The 25,996-nt window shown below is 32.4% G+C and overlaps 1 protein-coding gene across 1 annotated transcript in view; it reads right to left on the bottom strand.

The window, feature by feature from the left end:
* Window positions 1-25,555, bottom strand: part of Neto (Neuropilin and tolloid-like) — a 147,560-nt gene extending 122,005 nt beyond the window's left edge. The window contains exon 1 of the mRNA XM_085940136.1: window positions 25,178-25,555. Within this exon, the coding sequence (XP_085796262.1) occupies window positions 25,178-25,349 (172 nt within the window). The 5' untranslated portion in view covers window positions 25,350-25,555. The remainder of the gene's footprint in view (window positions 1-25,177) is intronic.
* Window positions 25,556-25,996: the final 441 nt, after the last annotated feature.

Raw genomic sequence — 25,996 nt, 5'->3', positions numbered from 1 at the left:
AAACCCAGTCGCCAATACTAGCAAAATTTGTAATAATTAGGTAGGTTATAGGTGGCTAAATTGGTGAATCACGTTTACCGAAATCCGATAGATGCAGGTTCGAGTCCTGTCCAGTGTTATTTTTTTTTTTTTGATAATCAATGCAATTTTGATAAGCATTTTATGTATGACCTACTAGTTGAAGTTGTCGTAATTAGATAGGAGGCTCGTAGCATAATTGGTTAATGCACAGTTGGTGCGACACCAGTAGTAATACGGGTTCAAATCCCGTCGAGCATAGTATTTTTTCAAATATGATTTTTTTAGTGGGTATACCTATATCTGAGGTGTTTTCAAGTTATGTATGTTCAATTACCTAATTGTTGAAATTCAATATTGTTGTATTGTATCAATTTTTTATTATATAAATCTGCTTGTAGATAATAATGTTATAATTAGAAATAATTGCCAGGTAGCAGTGCCACGCCCTGTCAACATTCTTGAATGTGGTTTAGTTCTGAAACATAAATTATTTTGATTATAAGGTTTTCCGAGCATACCATCGCTAAACTCATTGATAGTTCGTCAAGCGGTGACGCTTAGTAAATAGTTGATGGCTCTTCCTCATCCATGATGTTTCCATTGTTTGGTCGATTGTGTATTGGGATAAAATACTAATTTTTTTATCTAAATGCTACTTTGCTGATTTTTAACACATTTGCTTCGATTGGTCGACTCCAGCGCATCTATTCTATACACAAGACTGCTATAATAGGCCGCTATCGTGGGTAGTTTTTCATATGTTTGTATCGAAGTATTATAATTGTTACAATACGTTAGCCGTTGAAACAGTCAAAACTGTCTAACTCGCCGTAAAATTTAGCATACCGGAGAGAGGTGCTGTAAAAACATAGCACTTATTGTAACAATTACAACTAATTTATTGTAATAATTGTTACAATAAGTGCTAATACTTCGATACAAAAATATTAAAAACCACCCTCGATAGCTGCCGATAGCGGCCTATAGTAGTCGTGTGTATAGAATAAATGCGCTGAAGTCCCTTCAATTTGAATCGAGCATAATTTTAGCGCCCAGAATGGCTGAGCGACTTAAGCATCGGCCTATTACGTCGTGTTTCCCAAGTTTGAATCCTGCATACATATATTATTGTTTTTCGATTTGTGTTTGAATCAGAATATGAACCTAATAGCTTGAGTGGCTAATATCCATTTCTCGTAAAAAAATCTGTTAACACAAACCTACACTATGTTGAGGCCCATAATAATATGATCTAATTAGAATCGGACATTGTTTTTAAAATTTAAATTAAATAATCTAACTAATCATATTATAAAGAAAGTGGCATTTTTAGAGATAATTATAATATATACTTCAAAGTCATGTTTTCTATCCGATACAATACTTATTTATACGTTTCCACCAATCTATCACAAATTAATTATTTATTTTTAAAGTATTTGTTATTTATTCATTAAAATATTTTTATGAATAATTGTTCGATGTCTCTCTTTAACTAACATTGGGGTTGAATAGTGAAGTTTGCTAGTAATAAAAAAATAATTTTTAAAATTACAAACTTATAATATAATAATTCGTTAATGGTGGTTATTAAATCAACTTATTCATTTTATAAAGTACAATATTTAAAAAAAAAACATAATATGTATCAATAAACCTCTGAATTGTATTTTGCATAGCTCTTGGTGTTTTGAGGATCAAGTATAAAGCTTTAAGCACTAAAGCTTTCTTAAAAAAACTTGTTATTAAACAATTGTTAATCATTCAGATGTGTGTCAGCACTGTCCCTATTCATTCAAAAGGCTTTTCTATTCACCACCTTCTCATATCTATTTACGCGTAAAATATTTGTAAAATCTGTAGCGTAAAAATAGGTAGTAATGCCAAAGTTCAATTAAATATCTATCAAAAACATGTTTATAGCATAAAAAATAATACTTACAAGATAAAAACAACTTTTTATATACAACGTTTTTAAATTTTCTGTTGAATCATATAAAGTGACTTGACTTACTTAAACGATCAAAAAAAATGTATTTGATAGAAATAATACTGAAATGTCATTTTGACACTCATATTGATTTCCATAGTAACGCACGTATATATTAATAATTTAGTTGTTAGGACCATAGCAAGCAATAATAGTGGATTGGATTACGGATTTCTTCCAAAATAACTTTTCATACAAAACAGAATTAACTGAAAATAAATTTAATTCTACTTAAAAATGACTAAAACTATTTAAAAAATGCATTGGCATCGTGTTCTGATATATTCTAAAAGTTTCAAATGTCTAGCAAGTCGGAAAGTTAGTTAAAAATCGATTGCAAGATTTGTACCGGACAAACAACCACCGGACAAAAAAGAATACGACCTAATAAAAACGTTGTAAAATATTCAAGACTTATTAACTATAATAACATGGTTTTATATAATAAAACCTTTTTTGAAACAACCGAAAAGTTTTTTAGTGTTAGAAAGTAACAATCCATAGGCATCAAAATATAATATTGTATTCGCTTAAATTTTGACAGGTCTTTGAGTTGTTTTGGTGTTGACATGCGAAAAATGATATTAACATTATTAAAAAAATGTGAACTTTGGTTGTGTGAAAATTTGTACTCCATATTCAGTAGTATTCAGAAGTCTACCAATTGTATACATTTCAGAATATTTGAAGCTTTTTACTATCATGCCAGTGTAAGAAATAAAATGTCAATTCAATAAACTGCGCATGTTTATGCTGATTGATTGCATTGTCTTTAAAGTTTCTTTTCAGATAAAGCAAACGAAAAATAACACAGGTGACTAAGCGCAGTGCCATGTACGTGTGGGCGTGTACTTTAGCAAAGTTTCGGAGCACTTAGGAAAGCACATAGAAGAGCTTTCCATTGATGGGTTTAGAGGGCAAATGGTGGAGTGTCGTTAAAAAGTCACGCTTCATCGCATTGAGGCTTGCCGCGCAGTACTAACGTCTAAAAAACAATTTTACGAAGGTACTAGTTCATTAAACCTTTACCGGTTTGAAAAATCGGATTTGTCTGCGCTATTTGTTAGACCCGTGACCTTCTCCGTTATGTTACTTTACGATGAACGGCAGAAAACTATACATAACTTGAAAACATGTCATGCATATATATATATGTACATAGGTACACATATATAAATACGTGTCGTATTTTTTTTATACAAAACGATTTTTCTAGTGAGTATATGCATGAGATGTTTTTAAATTTCGTATATTCAGTATATAGAATGTTCCATTCTGAAATGTTGTGTTTTATTCGTTGAATAAAAGAAATAGTTTATTAAATTTTTTAGCAAGTCTAGTACTTATAAAAATTAAATAATGGAGTAATCCGCAATGTCGGTTAGTAATTCACATATTTCATTCTGGCCAGTTAATTACCACAAATCGGTCACTGCATTAGCATGATAATTAAATGTGGTAATTAACTCGTCAGCAGTGAAAGTATTAGATCTAATCGCATCTGGCGTGTCTTTAGCAGAGAAAGACGTAAGGAATTAATTAATACCTACCTTAATTTAATATACTAAAACCGTTAGCCAATCTTATAACGCAATTAGATAAGCATTTCATGTAACAACTACCAGTTAAAATCGTCGTAATTATCTATGGCGCTCGTAGTTTAATTGGTAAAATATACTGGCGCGAATCCAGCAGATATAGATTCATGTCCCGTCGGGTGTAGTATATTTTTTTTTCTAAAAAACGATTTTTCTAGTGTGCATATGCATGAGATGTTTTCAAATTATGTACATTCAGTATTTATAGAATGTTTCATTTTGAAATCTTGTATCTTATTCGTCGAACAAAAGAAATAGTTTATTAATAGAAAACTATACATCATGAATCTCTTTCGAAGGGATTTTGTGGTAATTGATAACTGGCATTATTTTCATGGTCGGATCCACTTTTAAAACTTTTGACAAAGCACATTTGTAATATTTTGCAATATCGTTATAATGCTCAATTTCCTTATATTATTTGATTGTATATAATAGTAGTAACGATAATACTTCATTTCGCGTTCGTCGCGATCAGTCTTGTATATATTATATTTGTTGATTTTGATAGCTATGGTTTGTTACTCTTATATTTTTGGACTGTCGCCGGTGTTGCCATCTCTGTTGCCACAATAATATGATCGTTTTAGAGAATTATCAAATTAATTTAACCTTCTGAAAATGGGCTTTACAGTAATTATCCAAGTAGTTGGGTTATGTTAATAAACTACATCCATACAATCGGCCGTTGTAGAAAATAATTAATGAAAATCAAACGAGTGAGCATTATCATTTATGGTGTTCAATTCTAAAGTTTAGTAAAGTTAGACATTTATCAGAAGAATCAATAATACGAAATAAAATATTGTTTTCAAATTTCATGATTAAATTTTAATTTTCCCATATGTTTGAAGAAAATTGCAAATCTTTGAATATTTTTATGTGGATTAGTTTCTTTATAATATAAAATAATTACAAGATAAAAAAGAACTTTTTATATACAACATTTTTAAATTTTCTGTTGAATCATATAAACTTGACTTGACTAGCTTAAACGATCAAAAAAAATGTATTTGATAGAAATAATACTGAAATGTCATTTTGACATTCATATTGATTTCCATAGTAACGCACATATATTTTAATAATTTAGTTGCTAGGACAGTCCACTTAGCAAACAATAATGGTGTCGAAATAACTTTTCATACAAAAGAGAATTAACTGAAAATGAATTCAATTATACTTAAAGATGGCTAAAAGTATTTAAAAAATGCATTGGTATCGTGTTCTGATATATAAAAGTTTCAAATGTCTAGATAGTTGGGAAGTTAGTTAAAAATCGATTGCAAGATTTGTACCGGACAAAGAACCAATGGACAAATAAGAATACGAGTTAAGAAAAACGTTGTAAAAAATATAATATAATATAATATATACCTACACGGTGACATCACCATTTCAAAAAAATCAAACTATGCACATACTTGGTTTGTTTCAGAATTGAACTGATAATAAATATATTTATTTTAGACGTCGTATTACGAAACGTATTCATCATGAGCAATACCATGATAATATAATTTTTAACAATCACTTAGGAACACTCGTTAATATAACTTTACTGTCCCAGTGTGTACTTGATGTTCTTATCGGTTTCAAATCGATTACCTTAATTTAACAAGTAGTCTTCGCCATTGTCACAGCATAATGAATATTGAATTATAACAGAAACGTAGCAATGGGCCGTTGCATTCAATTAAGTTAATAATATTATTCTCAAGTGATTACGGAGGGTTGTAATAGGGTTAGCGGATTTCGCTGAATTTGTTGATGAAAAGCGCTGAAGTTTGAAATTTGGCATCAGCTTTATGTCATCTGTCACTGCCTTTCAACCTTTTTCATGTCGTGATGTAGTAAGAATATAAGTGAATAAATGTACATTTTAGCTTTCGAAAATATTAAACAAATTTAATAGCGACAATACTAATAAAAGTACCATTTCACGTGAGAAGTCTATACATAGTTCTCAAACTGGAGATTGCAGTTCAGTATGTGATAGTAATAATTTTTCCAGGGAAACGTGAAATATTTCAGTACTAACACAGCAACTGACAAGGTATATAATATTATATAATTATGTAGTTAGTAAAAAAAGAAAATATTATGTAAGTCAGATTTTTGTGTTAAGTGAAATCGATTCAAGATAAGTGGAATTTAAATTACCTCGCATTTTGCTTACTTCCCGCTCTCATAGATACAAAAAAAAAAAAAAATCAAACATCAGTGAAGTGTTCTCAGATCGTGGGTATGTATAAAGAGGAAATTTAATCCTGGAATGACTCAATTAAGGAGAGAACGATTTTATTCATAAAAAAATTTATTTTACGGTTAAAAAAGTCGCCTTCGGTACAAATATCTATTTTTTCTTTAACCATAATATGTACACCACATGGCGCTTCCAAGAATCATTTTTGCTAATCAGTTTTCTTCCATCATTCTTGATCATCATTGGTTTGAAGATTATGCAATCAAAGTTGAAATTATCTTTAGGCATCTGCAGCACGTGGACGAGCCAGGTCCAATGTTGCCTCTTTACTTTCAGCGTGAAAATAGGCTTTTTGGTTCTCTCTCTTATCTTTTTGTTACTGCTAAAGTCATACCACTGCACATTATTCATCGCAAACAACTTTTTTCGTAGTTCAAGATATGGTTGTTCTGAGCCTTCATAAGGTATCATGACTCGTTACCGTAAAGCAGCAATAAGAACGCAAGTTTCGTATAGACGACATTTTTTTTTACCGAATATAGTCGTGAGTTGAATGTTACTCCGGTCATTCTCATTCAGCTAGCGAGATCTATTATCCGACAACAAGAAATCGGTGATAACAGGAAGTCACTGTACTCGCACGTATAAAACTTCTAGTGACGTACTTGTCATGGCGGCAACGCGTGCTAGAGGCGTATTTAAATAGTGCACCGGCTCTTCTTTTAGATGCAACTTCTTTTCTTCTTCGCAATAAACCAATATTTTACTAATAATAATTCTAACATCACTTCTGATCATTTTAAACATGTTTTTGTTATAAAAATCTTCAAATTACGTAAATTGAAAGATCCGTACACTACGGGAGCGTAAAATGAAATGATAAATTTGGGGGCGTTCTTCAATGGAGGGGATTGTTAGTTCACAGTTTTAATACGTGGACAAGAAATTCTTGTTCGAAAGTGTTTGCAGAGCGCCATCTCCCGTGGTGTGAATACCCGGGTATCTGAAACTGGCCACACTTTCGATCAACGGTGTCGGCGGTACAAATAAACTGCATATTTTATTATGTATAAATAATAGTTTTCGATTATTGTTTATTAATCTTATTTTATTATTTTCACACACAATCATTCACAAATCCAAGGATTGAAACTTCCGTCCATTATTATAATTATTATTGCAATCCCTGGTGATATGCATAAATTATTCTCAACCATTTCCGGTCAATTGAAACCATAAATTATAACTTACAGGCAATTGCGTTTCCTTAATTATTTACAGCCTCTGAGACACAACAAATATACACGTCCCAATAAACAACAGTAATATAATCATTCGGAATGCATTGAATTACTTACTGGCTCGGAAGCTATAAATTGCGTAGCCAGATAGAGGAAAACCGACTCCTAAAATATGTTCTGAAAATAAACGACCCCCGTAAGTAAATAAAGACTGAAATGTCCGAAGGCTTAATCTGTTACGTCTCAGGGTTGAACATTAGGGGTGGATCGGGTTGTTGAGATACTGGGAGGAATCTCGCGAAGAGGTTGATCGCGGAGAATTTTATTTTTTCAAAATTTGTTAAATTATTTTTGGATATTAAAAGACTAATACTTTTTTTTTAGAATTATTAATAACCATGTCCTTGCTTTTTGTACAAGGTGGTTGTTAGTATTTTGAACAATCACAAATACCCAGGCTTTGAGAAAAACACATAAATATTGTGTGTCCTGACCGGGAATCGAACCCAGGAACTCTCGGGTGGAAGGCAAGCGCCTTACGCACTGCACCACGAGAGCCGCCTATAAGACTAAATTATTAGTTATAACATTAAATATCACAACCAGTAATAATATTTTGTAATAACTAGCTACTTACCACTGACAGTAACTCTGTAATCAACCTGAGCTATCGTATACAGACGTCTTTACCTGATCACTACCAGAGCCGAGTTAACTCGTCAAAGCATATTGTATGTCGCGTCAGGCCATTGACGAGTTAACTCATGCGTTATTGTAAACGCCATAACTTATGAATAAACCGTTTGTGCATATTTTCTAAATAATGTTTATCATTTTAGTGTGTGAAAATAAATATGTTGATTTGGTAAATTTTCACAAATATTTATCATTCTGTTCCTATTTTGTATTTTTTTTAAATGGATTTATTTTATTCCGTAAATAGCTGACCTAAAAGTGTCTACCTACTTAGTTAAAATTGGCTGGCAGTGATAAGGTTAAAAAGTTTCCCTTCTAAGTAAAAATATAAATAATTCTATAAACGAATATAACAATATGTTATGTTTCATGTGTAGCCAACTTAGCGTTTTCTTTGACAGATAATAATATGACATATAATTTTTGAATCGGCATCTAGCTTGAAAAAAAAATCTGGTGTATGATATTAAATATATCAATTTCTGCCCTGCAAACAACTTGCAATTTAATATAAAAGCAAAATATAAGACTGGAATTACTTGAAAATCAATATCAGGGTTTTCGTACTCGATATTTAAGTGTTGCTCAAATACCGTTTGAGATCCTCATTTTTAGATATATTTTTTGTTTAATTAATAATATTTAGCAAATTTGAATGTGTTCTGTGATATTACTTATTACAAATTATTAAATCTTTCAGAAAAAAATGGCAAAGATTCAATAGACAGTCAATAATGTATTCGTTCTGGAGAACGGTTAATTCTACTTACTACTAATTATTTTAAAAAAAATGTTGAAATAAAAGGGACGAGACCACGGTGGTTGGAGTGGGTTGGGTGTTGGGTGTTGGGTGTTGGGAGTTGGGTGGCCAGGAGTTGTAGATGGAGAGTCGTCAGAAGGAGAGATGAGAAGTTGTGAGTTGGTGCTTGCTCCGATGGATGGAGAAGCCAGTTTTATTTACAGGAGGTAAACAGTCGGTATAAGAGTATGTTACAATACTTATGATACTGTTTTGAAGTCCGAGTCTCGGTACAATGCGATGCTGTGCGTAACAACACATATGCTGAGATACTAACAGACCGGGATCTGATAATTGAATGACCTGTCCAATCAATAATTATGATCCGCTATTTATCGGCATACTCAGTCAAAATAATATCATGAAAAGAATATATAGGAAATAGTTATTATAATAATTGAGTCATCTATTTTATATGGAGTTTGCAATAATTAAACACTACGGGAAATGGATATTAAGGAATTTGTAATTGCGGTCAGTTATTTAATATAGCTGATCAAAATGCTGATACGGCTTGAGTTGTATATCCCTACAAATGTAATATGTGTGCCTTTACGGAAATATGTCCCACCTGGTGTACCAAGATTACATCATCGCATCCACCCCGTCAAATGGGCGGTTCGCTCCCTCGTGTACTACTTCTTGCCGTCCAAATTTTTAAATAGTGAGCCATAAGGGAAAAGGGTTGAAAAGCACTTAATTAATGGATAAACGAATAGCTATTAACCAACCCTTATCAAAGTATCGTACAAAAACTTTATGTTTCTTGGAAGGCAGGCGATGATAAAATCGATTGGGAAAAATATTCCTTATATTTATTATAAAATCCACTGTTCAACTTTTCAAAGTTTTTCAAAGTCAGCCCTATATTTTCTTTTTAAGCCTAGTTCCGCAAGACACATTTTTTGCCTCGACGAGTCCATATCGTACAATATTTACAGCGGTGAGGGAGTTTTTTTTACCCTTTTTAAATTTATTACCGTGCAACTGTGTGACAGGTAGAGAGGGGGGTGAGGTTTCGTTGCGTCGGGGCTCAGAAATATACTATTTGAAATAGATGGGCTGGGGGCAAAGGTTATAAGAGGCCTAAAGATATGAAACTCAGAAGTCGTGATAATAAAATTACTATTGCAATAAAGGGGGACGAATACAATGGGCTTTTATACGCAGTTTTCTTTTGTTTAAAGAAACGAAGAGTAATAAAAAGATTTTATTTTACTATAACTATTAAATTTGCAGTAAAATAGTATTTACAGCCCACATAAATTTTTCTATATTCATTATTTTCCAGCATAAATAATTTTATTATGTTGATTTTTTAAGTCTGTCTTATTTTGTCATCATATTTTTATTTTTACTTACAACAACTGGCAAAAAATTAAATAAAATATAATTAACTGAAACAGTATAATATTACAAAATTTTACACATTGGTTTATAAGTTGACATCTATTGCGGTTGTCACATTATTATCGATACTACTAAGATAAACAATATGTCTGTGATTAAGTAATTAAATCAGAGACCTCCAACTAAAGATATAATATAAGAAGAAAAGAAATGGTTTATTAAAAATTGTGAGCAAGTTCAAGTAGACGTTATAACTAAATATTTGGCGAGACCGAAAGCAGTAATTCAGGTAATTAATATTCCTTGATTGAAAACGCAAAAACCGATTGTCAATAATAACGAAATTTGATAAGCATTTCATGTAGGACTTACTTGTTTAAATTATCGCAATTTAGTAGGAGGCCCGTGGTTTAATTGGTTATTAAAGCATATTGGCGCGATACCAGTCGATATACGGGTTCAAATCCCGTCAGGTATCGTATTTATTCAAATGTGATTTTTTCTAGTATGTATATAATATCTAAGGTGTTTTGAAGTTATTTATGTTATACTGAAATACATAACGGGTAAGGCGATAGCAAGTAACCGACTCGAGTAAAGAAGAATCCGGGTTAAACTTACACACGTGTCAAGAAAACGTTTTACGTCGAATACTGAAAACTACTCTCGGTATATGAATTTACGCTCATTTAATGTTGGTGTATTACACACAATATTGCACGAGCATAATGCGTGCTTCATTTTCGTAGGACACTCACACATTCAAAACCCTGCATCAAGATGCGGCTTGTTCAATATATAAAAATAATATCCATTGGAAACCGCTTTAAATTTACTTTTACACAGGTTATTAAATATTGTATGGTTTGTTAAAATAATATTACTTTAAAAGCCTACATACATAACAATTAGTAAATAAATAATTATTCAATTAAAAACTAATAGGTACAGGAAAATTATCTTAATATTTTATACCCACTTGATAATAATATTATAATTATTATAATACCCTCACTCACAGCTACATGGCATATATCCACCCCATACTCTTGAAGAAGTAAGTCAAAGAATATGCGCTACAAACATTAGCAGGGAATCATACTTTCCTTAGGTACCAAGTCCAGAAGTGTCAATAGAAAAATAAAGTTTTATCTCCATTATCTTATGCAAGGTGGTGGCGCATGAAATAGGGTCGTGGATACTTGTTGCGAAAACAGCTTGACTCATCAGCACCCTCAAGAAGATAGATTTTACAGTAGAGGTAGGGTAGGGTAGGGTAGGGAGTTGTACCGTATGTAATAGGATTAAAAACTATCCACTGGCTGGTAATTTGATTTTCCCCATCTCCATGCGCCACAGTTGCACTGGGAGGACTGGGAGAAAGAACAACAAGAGATCTTTTCGCAACTAGATGAGAGAAAGGCTGCAGAGGACTGTGGTGATTGAAGGCAGACGGTGGTAAAAGCTTAAGGTTCGATTGCCATCAAAATATGAAAAGGAAGAACTATTTTACAACGTTTTTATTGGCTCGTATTCTTGTTTGTCCAGTAAAAATCTTGCAATCGATTTTTAACTAACTCTCCGACTAGCTAGATATTTGAAACTTTTAGAATATATCAGAACACGATGCCAATGCATTCTTTTAATACTTTTAGCCATCTTTAAGCAGAATTGAATTCATTTTCAGTTAATTCTGTTTTGTGTGAAAAGTTATTTCGGAAGAAATCTGTAATCCAATCCACTATAATTGGTTGCTAAGGAGGTGGTCTTAGAAACTAATTATTAATATATACGTGCGTTACTATGGAAATCAAAATGATATTTCAGTATTCTATATTTGTTTGTTTGTTGCAAAATAACCAAAAAATTATTTATTGACAATTGCCTTGTCCTAAATTATTAATACATAGAATTGTCAAGTTTATATGATTCAACAGAAAATTTAAAAACGTGGTATATAAAAATTTCTTTTTATCTTGTAATTTATTTAAGTTTTAGTCGTTTCATATCAGTTTCAAATAAACTGCCAGTTAATAAATATATCAAATTTCGACTATTTAAATTAGAAAACACTTTAAGTACCTACCTAGTTTCATTATTAAATAAATACTAAGCTATTCATGCGCTTGTTCAATTTAATAGTGGGAATCTACTAGAAAATTTGCACAAATATTTGACATTTCTAACACTAGTTTTATGCTTACTTTTTTACAAAGTATGGATGAGGTATGGTAAGGTGGTGGTCGATGAAAAGTCGTTGTTGCTTGGTTGTTGAGATTATGGTGTATTGGTTGATACAAGAATACACTGAATAGAATAATAAGGATACTGACGTGAGATAATAATCGCGAGGTAATGATGTACTTATGTGAGATCGATATGATCTCTGCACTGAGAGACTTGAAATCAACAAGAGAATCATGTCTGCGAATAAATGCTACGTTGGCTTGTTAAGACATTTTAAGTCCCGCCTACTATCTCGCCGAACTAAAAGCACTCTTTACAAGACACTTGTAAAGCCAGTGCTCACCTACGCATCGGAAACCTGGACATTAACTCTGCAAAATGAACGAGCCCTGAACATCTTTGAAAGAAAAATTCTCCGACGTATATATGGACCGAGCAGGGACAGCACCAATTGGAGGAGAAGATATAATGCTAAGCTCTACGGGCTGTACGAAGATTGCAGCGCAGTTCAATCAATTAAGATTGGGAGACTGCGATGGCTAGGTTATGTGCACCGTATGCATGACAATGAACGGGCAAAGAGAGTGATGGCCAAAGATTCGCTCGTTGGATGGAGCTGCCAGTGACTGCCGTATTCTGAGGGTACCGAATTGGAAAGCGGCCACACTGGATAGGGACAGACGGAGGGAACTGTTGGAGGAGGCCAGGACCCACACCGGGTTTTTGCGCCCCTGATGATGATGATGATTGAAAGACTTGATTCGAGTGGAATAACGGATGTAATATGTCAAGTGAAGAACGAGTGACACTAGCAGTACCTAAACATCGTGACGAACTCTATGATTGGAGTGTTATTTCATAGATTGTTCTTCTTATTGCATTTAAATGCAGTGCATATTATATTATATTGTCGTAATTCTCAATCAAAACAAACAGTTCTAGGTCTAGTTATGATTGAGGAAACACGACAGTTATTATTGCTAATGTTTTCTTTTAATAACAAAACCTACATATTAAAGTGTATTACTAATTTAATTCAGAGTAGTATGATTGGCACTAATTTATTATATAAGACCTAAATGCGAAAAAACTATATTGTGTGTCAGTAAGTATGCCTTTGTCGTTATTGGGTATACATACATAGTGCCCGAAGATAACGAACGGTCGCAAAAATTACTCAAATCCAATAGTCATTATCATTATCAATAGCTTGGATTAATCTACTTCTGTGTGGAGGCCTTCCCTAGTTCTTCGCTATCACGTACATCAACCGGACTTTAGCAGTATGTCTATAAATCAGGTTTTGGAATGTATAGCCGTCTAATATAATAACATAATTAAATATTATAAGTAATAATATAAGAATAAAATAAATACGTGTTTAACTCTAGCACTGGTTGCGCGACGCTGCTAAATACTAATTACTGTTTTATGTTCACTTCTGTGTACGGCGTGATACCAGTTAGTACTCGAAGGTCAATTGTAACGCGCGCATAATAAAATGCAATCTGTTATAATAACTCTGTATATTATTATTCATGAAGTTGATAATAAATAAAGTTATTCATATATATAAAACTACGTTGATAATTTACGATCCTTAAACGATTCACTATTCCCAACATGGAGTATTATTGTGGTCATTTGGTGCCCCTTGGGTACTACTGTATAACAGCATAGAATAGTATAAAACTTAAATCAATTAATATTGAAATTATATTTACTTGTCCTCGTTTTCGATTTATAAATCGAATCAATGATTCTCAAATATACCAGTCGTAGAATAGACACTAAAAGGCCAACGCCCTGACACTTCACTTCAAAGGATTGCCAAGTCCCCGTACCCAGTAACAATGTAAGAATTTACTTGGTTGAATTGATTGGGTGAGTATCAAAGTGACTGGCAGGTACACACTTCTGACGAAGTGTTGAAAGTTTATTGTTATTGACTTTGGAATAATTCTGCAGAGGTGCCACCTATTTCATTCCTTCAGATGTTTGAATCGTCATTGTAATTGGTCGGTGTCTGTGTGGTTTCCCCTTTTGAATAATAATTATTGATGGACTGAGATTGTAATTCAGATAAGTGACTTATAATAAAGTTCTGAAACAATATCCTAAGAGAATAATATATTGAGTCGTATAGTATCAAAAGTAGAACTGTCGCAAATATATCGAAATTTAACTAAAAATGCCAAATTATTCTTCTGACCATAATGTACGACTAGCAATATAATATTCGAATCAAAATCATATCTGTGTGGTATAAAATTGTGATGGAAAATAGGGCTTGTTATCAGAATTAGAACTTTTCAATATTTTGGAAACGAATTTGGACGATTTATTATAATAATATGCTGTCCAGTGTATTGTTATTAATAAGATAGGGTTTTTACTAATTAGGTTTTTTACTGACACTTCAGCTATTCATAATTATTTGTTTATTGTATTTTTTGTTGTAACCTCTGACTAAATAGGTAGGTAATGGAGTTTTTACCTACTTTATTGTATTGATTTACTATATAAGGTAGAGTTAAGGGTGTTCGTTGTCAGTGTGTGTTTGCCTTTGGTGAGTGTACACGACGCCTGAAGATGCCGAAAGGTGAAACCCGGGTCGCAAAAAACGACTTAAATGGAATAGTATAGAGCTTGAATCCATTAGAATTTAAATTCAAATTCCATCAAGTACCTTCGGTCGAAAGTATTAATATTAATATTATAATAGTAGATCTGTTGAATTTGAATTGAATTTCTAAATGTAAAAACATATTTAATGCTATTATAATACTAAAAAACCCAACAAAACGTCTTTCGTCATTTTCTCGAAATTATGAATAACGCACAGATCTACTTTTGATACTACGAGTATATTAAACTTTACACAATAAACTACATGGTAACATAGTAAAGTATCACAAATACTACAGTCACCAAATGAATAAACTGTATTTAAATTGTTTGAGCCGATTTCCTTAAATACCTCTTCAAATAGAAATCATGCTCATCCATGGGCACATTTGGGTTAGTGCCAAATCAATCGCTACCAGGCTAATAATTAACAAATAATTTCAAGTAAACCAATAACCTTAAAGTACAAGAAGACCCACGGCGCGAGTATTCACTAAACTCCACCATAAACATAACAAGTGTGTGAGTGAGTGACAATGAGTCCAGGAGTGCTTTATGAATTCCGCAGTCCCACCATCAAAAGGTTAGTATCTGGAATATCTTCATCTACTCAACTCCACCCAAAATCAATATATTATCCAAATACAGTACATTAATTTTTTTGTTAAAATTGAGCTACGATTGGAAAACTAATTGTTTTCCATAATTTTATAGAGCCGAATTTCAAAATTATAAGTATAAACATGCCACGTTCGATAATTTTGATAGAGAATAAGTCATAGTCGGAGAACGAGCCAAGAGAGAGGAAAACGATGCAATATGCTTCACGTAAATTAAAATTCAATTCGGTCTATGAAATTCGTGCGCACTAGAAGAAAAGGCAACTGCGCACATAAACGTTAAATTGTTTCACTATATTATAAATGTATTTTTAATTAAAGAAAGCTTTTGTAATCATAATTAAAATAATATGTGGGAAAGTATATTATGAAATATATGTCTAAAACAACTGTTTTTTAGACGAGCCAAAAAATAATTGAGTTTGGATAACTTTTAATTTAAAGTTCAATCTTTCTGTGTGAACGTTTCCAATTCAGAGGCGTTGACCGAGGTAATTATTTTTTAAGATTAATTTCGGCATATTCAACTAATTTAATTCAACTAAAATAAGATTTTTAAAGACTTATGCTTCTTTTCTTTCGCAAACATACTTATTGTATTTTTTTCAATTAGTAGATTTTTTGATAATTATATCTTATACCATTACTAAATTAATATTATGATTATAGTAACAACATTTCTTTTCTAATCAGTCAATGTGGAGTAATTGTGTAGTTTATTTCCAAGGTTTAATACTACATTGTATTTGTGGCCCAATAAATGCATGATATTTTCTTTCAATAACAAATAATATTATTCCTTATATTTTTTGTCTGAATAATAATATGTTATTTGAAAACATGGAGTTCTCTCCAGTATGTTTACTAAATATACACGGTTTAATTCATGAGTGCCATACATCATTGATAATACAAAACATTAAATTTATCTTGAATGCAGACGTAATTTGTAACGTTAAAATCATGCACATATTTATTAATTGATATTTACATGCTTAAACTAAATTTTATACATATATTTTCAATCGCAAACATTATCATTTTTTTATATTAAGTTAAAGTATATTATTGTTATATTATAATATGATCACTCATTAGTGTGAAAAATGAATTTTTGAGATAATTTATGAATAACAATATATCTACAAGTATACCTACCTAATTGATTTTTCAACTAGTGCTCTCAAAAAAATATAAAATATGGTCACCTGTCATGTTTAGCAGCTCTTTTGGCTGAGTCCAACAAAGACAAAAAATACGACTGTCCGTCACCAAATTATATCGTTCCCTAGGGACCTCTGCTTTGTTGACAGTGGCTGAGATCGGTCGTTGCGTGACTGATAACACAGGTGAGTGCCAGTCAACTGAGTAACCAAGACAACAAATTAGCATAGAGATCCAAAGAGGTAATGCAGTCGCTGTTTTAGATGGGTACTCTTCAAACCAAATCAAATTTATTTATTTTACATATAATGAACATAAAACAATATAAATTTAAAGCGTTCACGACATGACATAAAATAAGTGTTAATAATTAAAAAAATTAAAACACAGATAAGTGTGAGTTAATAATACAATAAGTAACAAAATAATAAATAACATAAGAAAATAAATAAAATAAAATAACAAAAATAATAAAATAAAAGTAGATGGAAGCACACAGAATGAAATTTGATAGACCATATTTTAAAAACTTATAAAACAACGTCCACCTAAATTCACCCTCACGTAAGTGTAATATATCAATATCCGAAGCGATTTCATTAAACATGGTTATTGCCCCCATAATTGGCATTGCTAATGGTAGGTTAGTTCTCTCTTGTGGTATCAAGGGAACTGGAGGAGGTATTTTATACACTTGGAGAAGCCTAGTATATCAATAGTTTTGTAATTATTAGTTTATTAGTTTATAAATAATAATATAATACTTATTTCGTTTAATTTTACACCACTTTTCACTTATTTTATTACACTTTTTTATAATTATTATTGTTTATCTATATATTACACCCACACACACCCACCTATATATAAGCTTTGTGAGTCCCAGTTTCGAATCCTGGGTCTGGCAAAGTACCTACACATATTGTTTTTAAATTTGCGTATGAGTCTAAGTATGGGTAATAGGTTTAGCAAGTGGCTGACATCCATTTCATGTAAAAAAAAAATCTGTTAATACAAACCTCCAATGATCTTATTAGGATCGGACATGGTCGAGAGAGATATAATATTTATTCTCATTGGAATAAATCGTGTAATTATTTGTTTGCAATAAAATAATATATCACATTCTAATGTTATGTAAAATGAACATATACAACTGTCAATTCATGGTGGAACTGCATTGTATTATTGTTTAATTTAATAAAACGCAATTTTTTCGTAGTACTTATTCCACTTTTAATCAATAAATTTGAACCGGTTTCGTCCGCCTCAGAGGGACGTTAAGAGATGTTGAAAATGTCCCTCTGAGGCGGACGAAGCCAGCCCTAATTTTATTAAATTAAACAACAATTTATTCTGATAAAATATAAATATAAAAAAATTAAAAAATCCATTCACAGGTATTAATTTAAATAATTTAGATAAGGTACTACGTAAAACATTGTTTTATTTATTATTCATATTAAATTTTATAAATTAAATACCTATTTTTAGTGAAAATGTTGTTTTATATAATTTTTAGGGAGTATTCAACTCTACCGAGCTAAGTTAATTTAAATGCTACTGCATGTTGCCTGTCACAATGCAAGAAGCCGAGAATTGTTATTTGATTTAGACTAAACTTGACAGTAATTGCTTGGAAGAGAAGTTGACTTTGAAAATCCGGCAAGAAGTTTAAATATTGCGACACTTTGATAACATTCGTATAAAAAAGAAAAGAGGATTTTTAGCTCGGAGATTTTATATTCTCTTTTTTTTTAAAACATTTAAAGGATTTTTTGGAAAAAGTTAAATAAATTTAACGATTTTAAAAATTAACCTTATTGTAGTATAAACAATAAGTTAGCTTAGGTTGGGATATAATATATTGTTTTTTAATTGAATCAATAACCACGATAACGATCTCAGAATGTGTTAAGTGTTATGATGGCGTATCTTTGGTAACATATTGTCAATTATAAGTACTACATTTCGCCGTAGCACAGTTCACCGTGAAAGAAATGGCCGTACTAAGATCAAAATATTACACGTTGTTTGTAGAGTATAGCAGACAGTAATGTTCCAATTTTATTGGGTGAGTCTTGATTCTTACAATCACATATAAGAATTATATATAAATTATGCAACATGATTGTATTTCCAATTTAACTACTTATTTATTTTTAACTCTTTTCCTTGAATTCCGGTAATTTTTCCGTATTTTACAAGTATCTTATTAATACACGAATTTGAACGAAATACTATACGGCCATATATTTTTGATGCAACATCTTATGATGAACTGAGACTTAACAATTTTCGGCAGTAACCTCATGATATTATATCATCACTTCATTATTATCTTTTTTCTAGAATTTCTTGCCTTCAGAAACGTGGAAAATTAGCAAAAATCCATTATTAGTTGGAATACAAACATATAGGTAGGTATCGACTATGTACATAATAATATAATATATTATTAAATATTATAGAGCTGAAAGTCTGGAAATCACATATTACTCAATATTTTGCAGGAGAGCAGTCTTAACCAAAAACAATCAGTCAAACGTCTCTAAAATAAAACTTTTCAGATATCCTCGATTATTTTGCAAAATTTGTAGATTGAATTGACCATTCGAGGTTAGAATTTTTTTTGATTAGTTCATTCTTGGAAAATTATTAGATTTCAGCACTATTTACTCTAAAGTGTTTATTGTATAATTTCTACACTTTGGACTAGGGATTTAAAATAATATGTAAAAAAATGTTAATTAAAATAAAAATGTTGTAATAATAATCATAAAAGGTATATTTTAAACCGTTACACGTAAAGAAAACATAAAAAAATAATAAAAAACTTGTTTAATATTCTAAAAATTTGATGAATTTTGATTTGCAGATATTTTTTGCATTTATAAGAATTGGTCAAAATAAAGTAGGTAGGTACAGAATAATATAAGTATTATCTATAGATAATACTAACATTATTGGGTACCTACTTAATTACTTTTCACCAATTTTTGATAATATGGCCGAAAAAATATGTTTAACGTAAGCCAACTAAAACTAACTAACTAAACCAACTCATATGTATCAATGTTAGTCATTCATTGTAGAAACAACTTATACCACCAGTTAATCTTTTTGAAGCAAGTTTTCTAGTGGAGTTAAAACAATGTATCCACCTTCCAACCTTGGTGCATAACAATAATTGTTCCCAAGTAAAATCGACCGCGCAGCTAGGGAAATATTTAAATTATTCCACAGTCCAGTGATTTATAACGACCTTAACCCGTCAATGTTCCTCGCGATCTTGACGTGGGTAAGATTCGGTCGGTCTACAAGGTTTGAGAGGGTTGATTTTCAAGCTGTAATGTTATTCCAACAATCTAAGATTGGGCTGCAAGTTTATTAATAACAATTTCAAATCTGGATGTCTAAAGCTAAATGTTTCGATATTTTATGATTATCATCATCATATTCTCCAATCTATTAGTAGAGAATAATTGACTTTGGTGGCATTTTCAAAAAATTACAGCGAACCATGTGGTGAGTCGTATCCATATTTTTCGCGCAAAAATATTATGTCAACATATTATGTGACAAAGAACTTTCTATGCGATGAATTATCGTATCCGAAAATTTGTATGTAAACAGTTCACCGCAGGACACTTATTCGTGCGCCGCAGTACGTGAAACATGAGTTCGTGTAAGATTTAATCAAATAACGAGTTCTTCGTTGAACATTTCACCGTGGAGTATATTTTTACGTATGCTACAACATGTGGCGAATTTTATGAGATGTCTTTACTAGGTTAGGTTAGGTTAGAGTTAATCTAATTGAAACAGTACTATTTTCAAACTACCGCCGCATTTTGTAAGATACGTTCAAATGTATTCCACGGTGAAATGTTCAACGAAGAACTCGTCATTTGATAAAATGTTATACGAACTCATGTTTCACGAACTGCGGTGCACGAATAAGTGTCCCACGATAAGCTGCATACGTACAACTTACATGTAACCATGAATCATAATTCATGGTAAGAATTAAAGGCGCCAAGAATTATGGCAGTTTATATAGAATATCTGTAATATATATAATGTATAACTCAGAGGCAGACGGATGCAACTCCGTTTTTGGGGAAAATGAGTTTTTTTAAGAATCGTCATGCTAAAGGCTTTATCCATTAGTGGCAGAGAGATGAAAGTCCTAGTCCAAGATATGCATAGCATAAAGATGCAAATGCCATACCTACCTTAGAAGCAGAAGGATGCAAATCCAATAATCCACTAAGATAAAATTCTATCAAACCGTCTGCAATATGTACTAGACGAGAACCAGCCAGGAGAACGAGTTTTAGAGGAGGATACAGCACTATGGACCATATTATCTTAGTCATCAGATAAATCAGAGCGGTAACAGGAATACAAGCTGCCGCTATCCATGGGTTTTATAGACTATGAGAAAGCGTTCGATTCCATAAACAAATTTTCAATACTCGATGCACTCAGAAATCAAAGAATCCCCGGGCGCTATATAAATATTTTCAATAATATATACAGTAGCGCAACAACATCTCCATAAACCATCGCGCATTTCCTATCAGCAAAGGAGTCCGACAAGGTGATACAATCTCACCTAAACTATTTACAGCTACATTTGAAGACTTATTTAGACAACTTGACTGGAATGACACAGGTCCCCATAAATGGAGAATACGTGAGTCATCTACGCTTTTTCGATAACAATAAATAGTAGTTTGCAAGACTCAGAAGGCCTCCAAAGCAGAATGCAGTAACTCGCTGGAGTAAGCAACAAAGTAGGCTTGAAAATAAATGTATCAAAGAATAAAGTCATGTTCAACTGCTTTGCGGGCCAAAAAGAGATCCTCATCGATGGCATTCAGCTCGAACAGGTAAAAAACTACATCTATCTGGCACAATAGGTGTCTATAGATGTGTATAGTGTGTATATTTGATGAAATTGTTCGCAGAGTAAAGCTAGGCTGGAGTGCTTTTGGCCGCCTGAATAATTTCTTCGAAAATGCCTAAAGTGCAAAGTGTTCAGCCAGTGTGTACTTCCCGTAACCACATGCGTGTGAACAGCGCTCGAAATGGAAAAGTTTACAAACCGGAGCGCTCGACAAATTTTCTGAAGATATTTACATAGCCATCAAATTGTATGTGTATTTTATAAAAATAAGTGTGTCAGATTTTCTATTCTATGGCTCAGACGGTCAACATATTTTTTCCACAAGACGGAGCGATAATTTTACAAATTTCACGAGCCGGAATGGCGCTCCGGTGCGTTGAGCAATGAAAAATTGAGCCTAAGTAAAAGAGAGATTGAGAGAGAGAAGACCAGAAACTTAGAGTAGCACAACGTGGTATGGAAAGGTGCATGCTGGGCATAACGCAAAAGGACAAAAAAAGGAATGAGTGGATAAGGGAATAGACAAGGATTAATGATGTGATAGAGTTTGCTAAAAACCTCAAATAGAAATGGGCTGGAACATGGCTCGAAGAAAGGACAATCGTTGGACAAATTTAGTCATCCAGTGGTATCTAAGAGGTAAAAAACATCCGCAAGGTAGACCTAGAGGCCGCTGGATCGATGAAATGATAAAGTTCTGCGGAAAAACTTGGCAACGTAACGCACAGGAACGAGAGAAGTGGAATCAGCTTGGAGATTAGCAAGGCCTTCATCCAGCAGTGAATAGATTCAGGCTGGTAATGATGATGATGATTAAATAAAAATTTAAAAAAAAATGTGTTTTGCTTTGTTATATTTATACCTATAAATTTTTTTAACTTACGAATTGTTTTATTTTGGCTAGGTAAATAAGATACAAATCCATTAGAGGCAGAAGTATGCAAATCCACACTACGTTTTTTATTTTATTTTTTTTAGATATAAAATTGTATTATATTTATTCTTTTCTTACATATTCCAGAAAAACTTTAATTGAATTAGAATAAAAAAAATAATTATCATTCTATGTATATTTTCTAAGAAGTTATGAGTATTCGTTTAAAATAAAAATTGTTTTTTGGCTCTCCTGAACAATTGGGTATTTGGATTTGCATCCGTCTGCCTGTGAGGTACAGATATTATAGGTGAAGAATTGTGAGCGAATAATCTCGACGAAATAATTGAAGCCGAGCCATATTAATAGTATTAGTGCTCATTTCTCTTCAAAGGAGACTGACTACAAACCAGGCCACCAAACGTGGGGATGGTGGAATGGACTTACTCCATTTCCTCTTTTCTAGGGATGCTCTGTGGTGAAAATCTATCCACATACTCATTTTCTTTATTGCCTCGTCCATAAACGTTTTTTTAACATTTTATAATTATTTTTATCACAACAAAAGGCTAATGATTGATTGATTTTGGCCATCGCGATAACGGATGTGTGAACTGATGAATTGTCATGATGAAACGAAACTTTCTTTTTCGCCAAATGCGGTTGTTTTTTCTTGATTTCATCACTCAAACGCTGTAATAAGTTTGCATAATACACGCCGTTGATTGATTTTCTTTTCTGAAGATAATCAATGAAAATTACTCCACGCGCATCCAAAAACACTGACGCCATGACCTTGCCTGCAGATGGAACTGTCTTTGCCTTCTTTGGAGCCGATTCTCCCCTTTCAGTCGATTGTTTTGACTGTTTTTTCGTCCCAGATGTGAAGTGATGAACCCATTTTTTATCCATGGTCATGAATATACGCAAAAACTCTGCTTTATTGCTATGAAACTTCGCCAAACATTGATTGAAACATCATCACGATGCTGTTTTTGTTCTATTGTGAGGAATCGCGGCACCCACCTTTCGCACAGCTTTCTCATGTCCAAATTTTCAGTCAATACCTATGTGATATACAGCACTTTTTGAAATGCCTACCATGTTTACTAGGTCGTACAATTTCAGTCGACGTTCATACAATATCATTTTATAGATTTTAGTCACCATTTCTGGCGTGGTCACCTCATTTGGTCGACCACTGCGATGTTCGTCTTGGCAGCTCGTCCGAACTCGTTTAAACTCAACCACCCAATATGTTACTATTGTAAACAAAGTAGCAGACACCCCTTAAGTAGAATCTAGTGCCGCTTTGTTATTGGTTGGACTAAAGCCTTTCAAATGAAAGTATTGTATCACATAACTTTGACCAGTTTTTTCCATGTTTACAAATTCACTGAGAGCGTTCACTGTTGATGGCTGACAAATAGTTACTGAACAACGTAATGTCGTCAAACTTCAAACTTAGGCTTTATAAGATTGCTACTTTCTATCATGGTCATTATTTTTAAACAACAACTGCTATCTATACATCAGGTCGGGTACTTCTGGGACTACCCGGTATTAGTTGAGATTTTCACGGTAGGTAGCTTGTTATTGTATTTGGTTCAGGTATAGAAGGTAATCTCAAGATAAACCTAGAGTATGGTATGTTTAAAGATAGGATACAATAAAGAAAGGCAATATGGTAGTGAAATCTTTTCATTCAGATACATTTATAGTGTCAAATCGCGACTGCATATATGTAAAAGGGTAGAGATGGGGTGAAATAGAGACAAAAATCTCTATTTTACCCCTTCTATCTGCCACTTAAATAATAATGTGCTTACACGCAAGCATTTATTTTTGCTTACTTAGTCTTTCTTCGAAGGGTACTTATCTTGCACACGTTCGAGTGGAAACTCTTATTCCTTCCTTGTCCGCAATCATCCGGGCAATCAATTGCACGTCTACAACTCAGATTTTTAGTTAAGTCACGAAATCGGCTATCGTGATCGGCCTTAAGCTACTTAAGCTGCTTATCAGCCAATGAAGAAAGTAGTTACTAACACAGTGTGAAGTGGGTAAGTGATTATCGAGCAGAAAGTTTGGTAAAAGCTCACAAAGTTTAGCGTCTTCATACTTCGGCATCTGACTATTTGATACATACTTAATGGCTCCTCAGTAGCAATTTTTAAAATCTTTTAAACGTTCTGATATTAATTAATTTAACCATTTCTTTTATTCAACGAATAATTCACAAGATTTTGAGAATGTAAAATTTTATATATTGAACATATTACATAACTTGAAAACACCTCAGATATATATATACCCACTATAAAAAAAATAGTCGAAAAGACGCGATACCAGTGGTTATACGGGTTCAAATCCTGTCGAGCATCGTATTTTCAAAATCAAAATAGCACACTTTTTCAGTCATACCTATTTATTTGTTTTCGTTTAATTAGAAATACATATTACAGATAGTGTTGGTTAGTTTATTTAATTTAATTCATGTAGGCCTATACACAACCATAATCAATAAAAATTATTCTTATATCTATAAAATATCTGAAATTTTATCTAGTTTAATGGCATAATTTTATATATTTTTTAAATAAACATACTTATATATTTTTTTACTATTATCTACATGACTTGGATTAGGCAGGGTTTAACTGAAATTTAAAAACTAATAAACACTATCTACACATTGTAGTCTTAGGTCAATGAAAACAAATACGTTTGACAGACAAAGGTTAGTGTGCACTATTTATATCGGATCTTAACAGCCTACCTCCACCCTTCCATAATGAGAAAAATAGTTTAATAGTCAAGTGTGCTGTAAAAAAACTATGCGAATTACTGTAGTAACAATTAAATGCATTAGATAATAATAGACTCACCTTTTAAAACCGTGACACAATCAGTCTTGTTGGGATAGTTGTCAGGAAAACCAGGACTGTAGAACATCTGCTGTGCAGGATCTCCTTCGGCGAAAGGCTTACACGGACCCTCAATAGTGATGGGATCCGCCACTTCCCTTCTGAACCTCTCAATCATTTTGGCGCGCTCCATCGAGCCGGGGTATATCAGCGAAGTCGCAGCATTGCTCCTGTCTTGCGCCAAACTTTTACTTTTCTGTCTTCTTCCATCACTTTTTAAAACTTCTCTAAATTGTACTTTATTGTCGGATTTATGATGCCAGTATTCACTTGTATCTAAATTGTTATTTAAATTCGGTAATATATTTTTATTCTTTAAAAAATCTTCGTCTGTTTCGATTTCAATTACTTTACTTGGATATGCATCTTTATTTATACGACCTATATTATGATATATTTTCTTTTTTGTATCAATAAAATCGATATTTTTAAGCATTTTTAAAAAAGGATTTTCGTCTTCGTTTAAAACTAAATAAGACACATCGTGTTTATTTTTCTTCTTCCTCCAGTTTCTGACGTCGTCATCACTTGTTCTTACAGTGACTTCGTCGGTTAATATAACATTTTCAGGCGTTTCGTATGCGTCCTGTTTTATTAATTTACCATTATGTTGTCTTAGAGAAAAGTCTTCTAGCTTGGACCACAGGTTTATAGTATCAGGATTACTATTCAAGAATGCTTCATTTAATGTTGGATATGAGTTTCCTTTCTTGTATTTAATAAAATCTGAATTGTACTTGGCATTTTTTTCGACAGTTATCTCAGAAAATACTTCGCTGT

The sequence above is a fragment of the Rhyacophila brunnea genome, unplaced genomic scaffold, assembly GCF_057557595.1.
Source record: "Rhyacophila brunnea isolate RB1 unplaced genomic scaffold, BYU_Rbru_1.0 scaffold_12, whole genome shotgun sequence".
In the NCBI taxonomy this organism is placed as follows: Eukaryota; Metazoa; Arthropoda; class Insecta; order Trichoptera; family Rhyacophilidae; genus Rhyacophila; species Rhyacophila brunnea.
The sequence above is the reverse complement of the archived record's forward strand: the minus strand, read 5'-3'. Positions and strand labels throughout refer to the sequence as shown.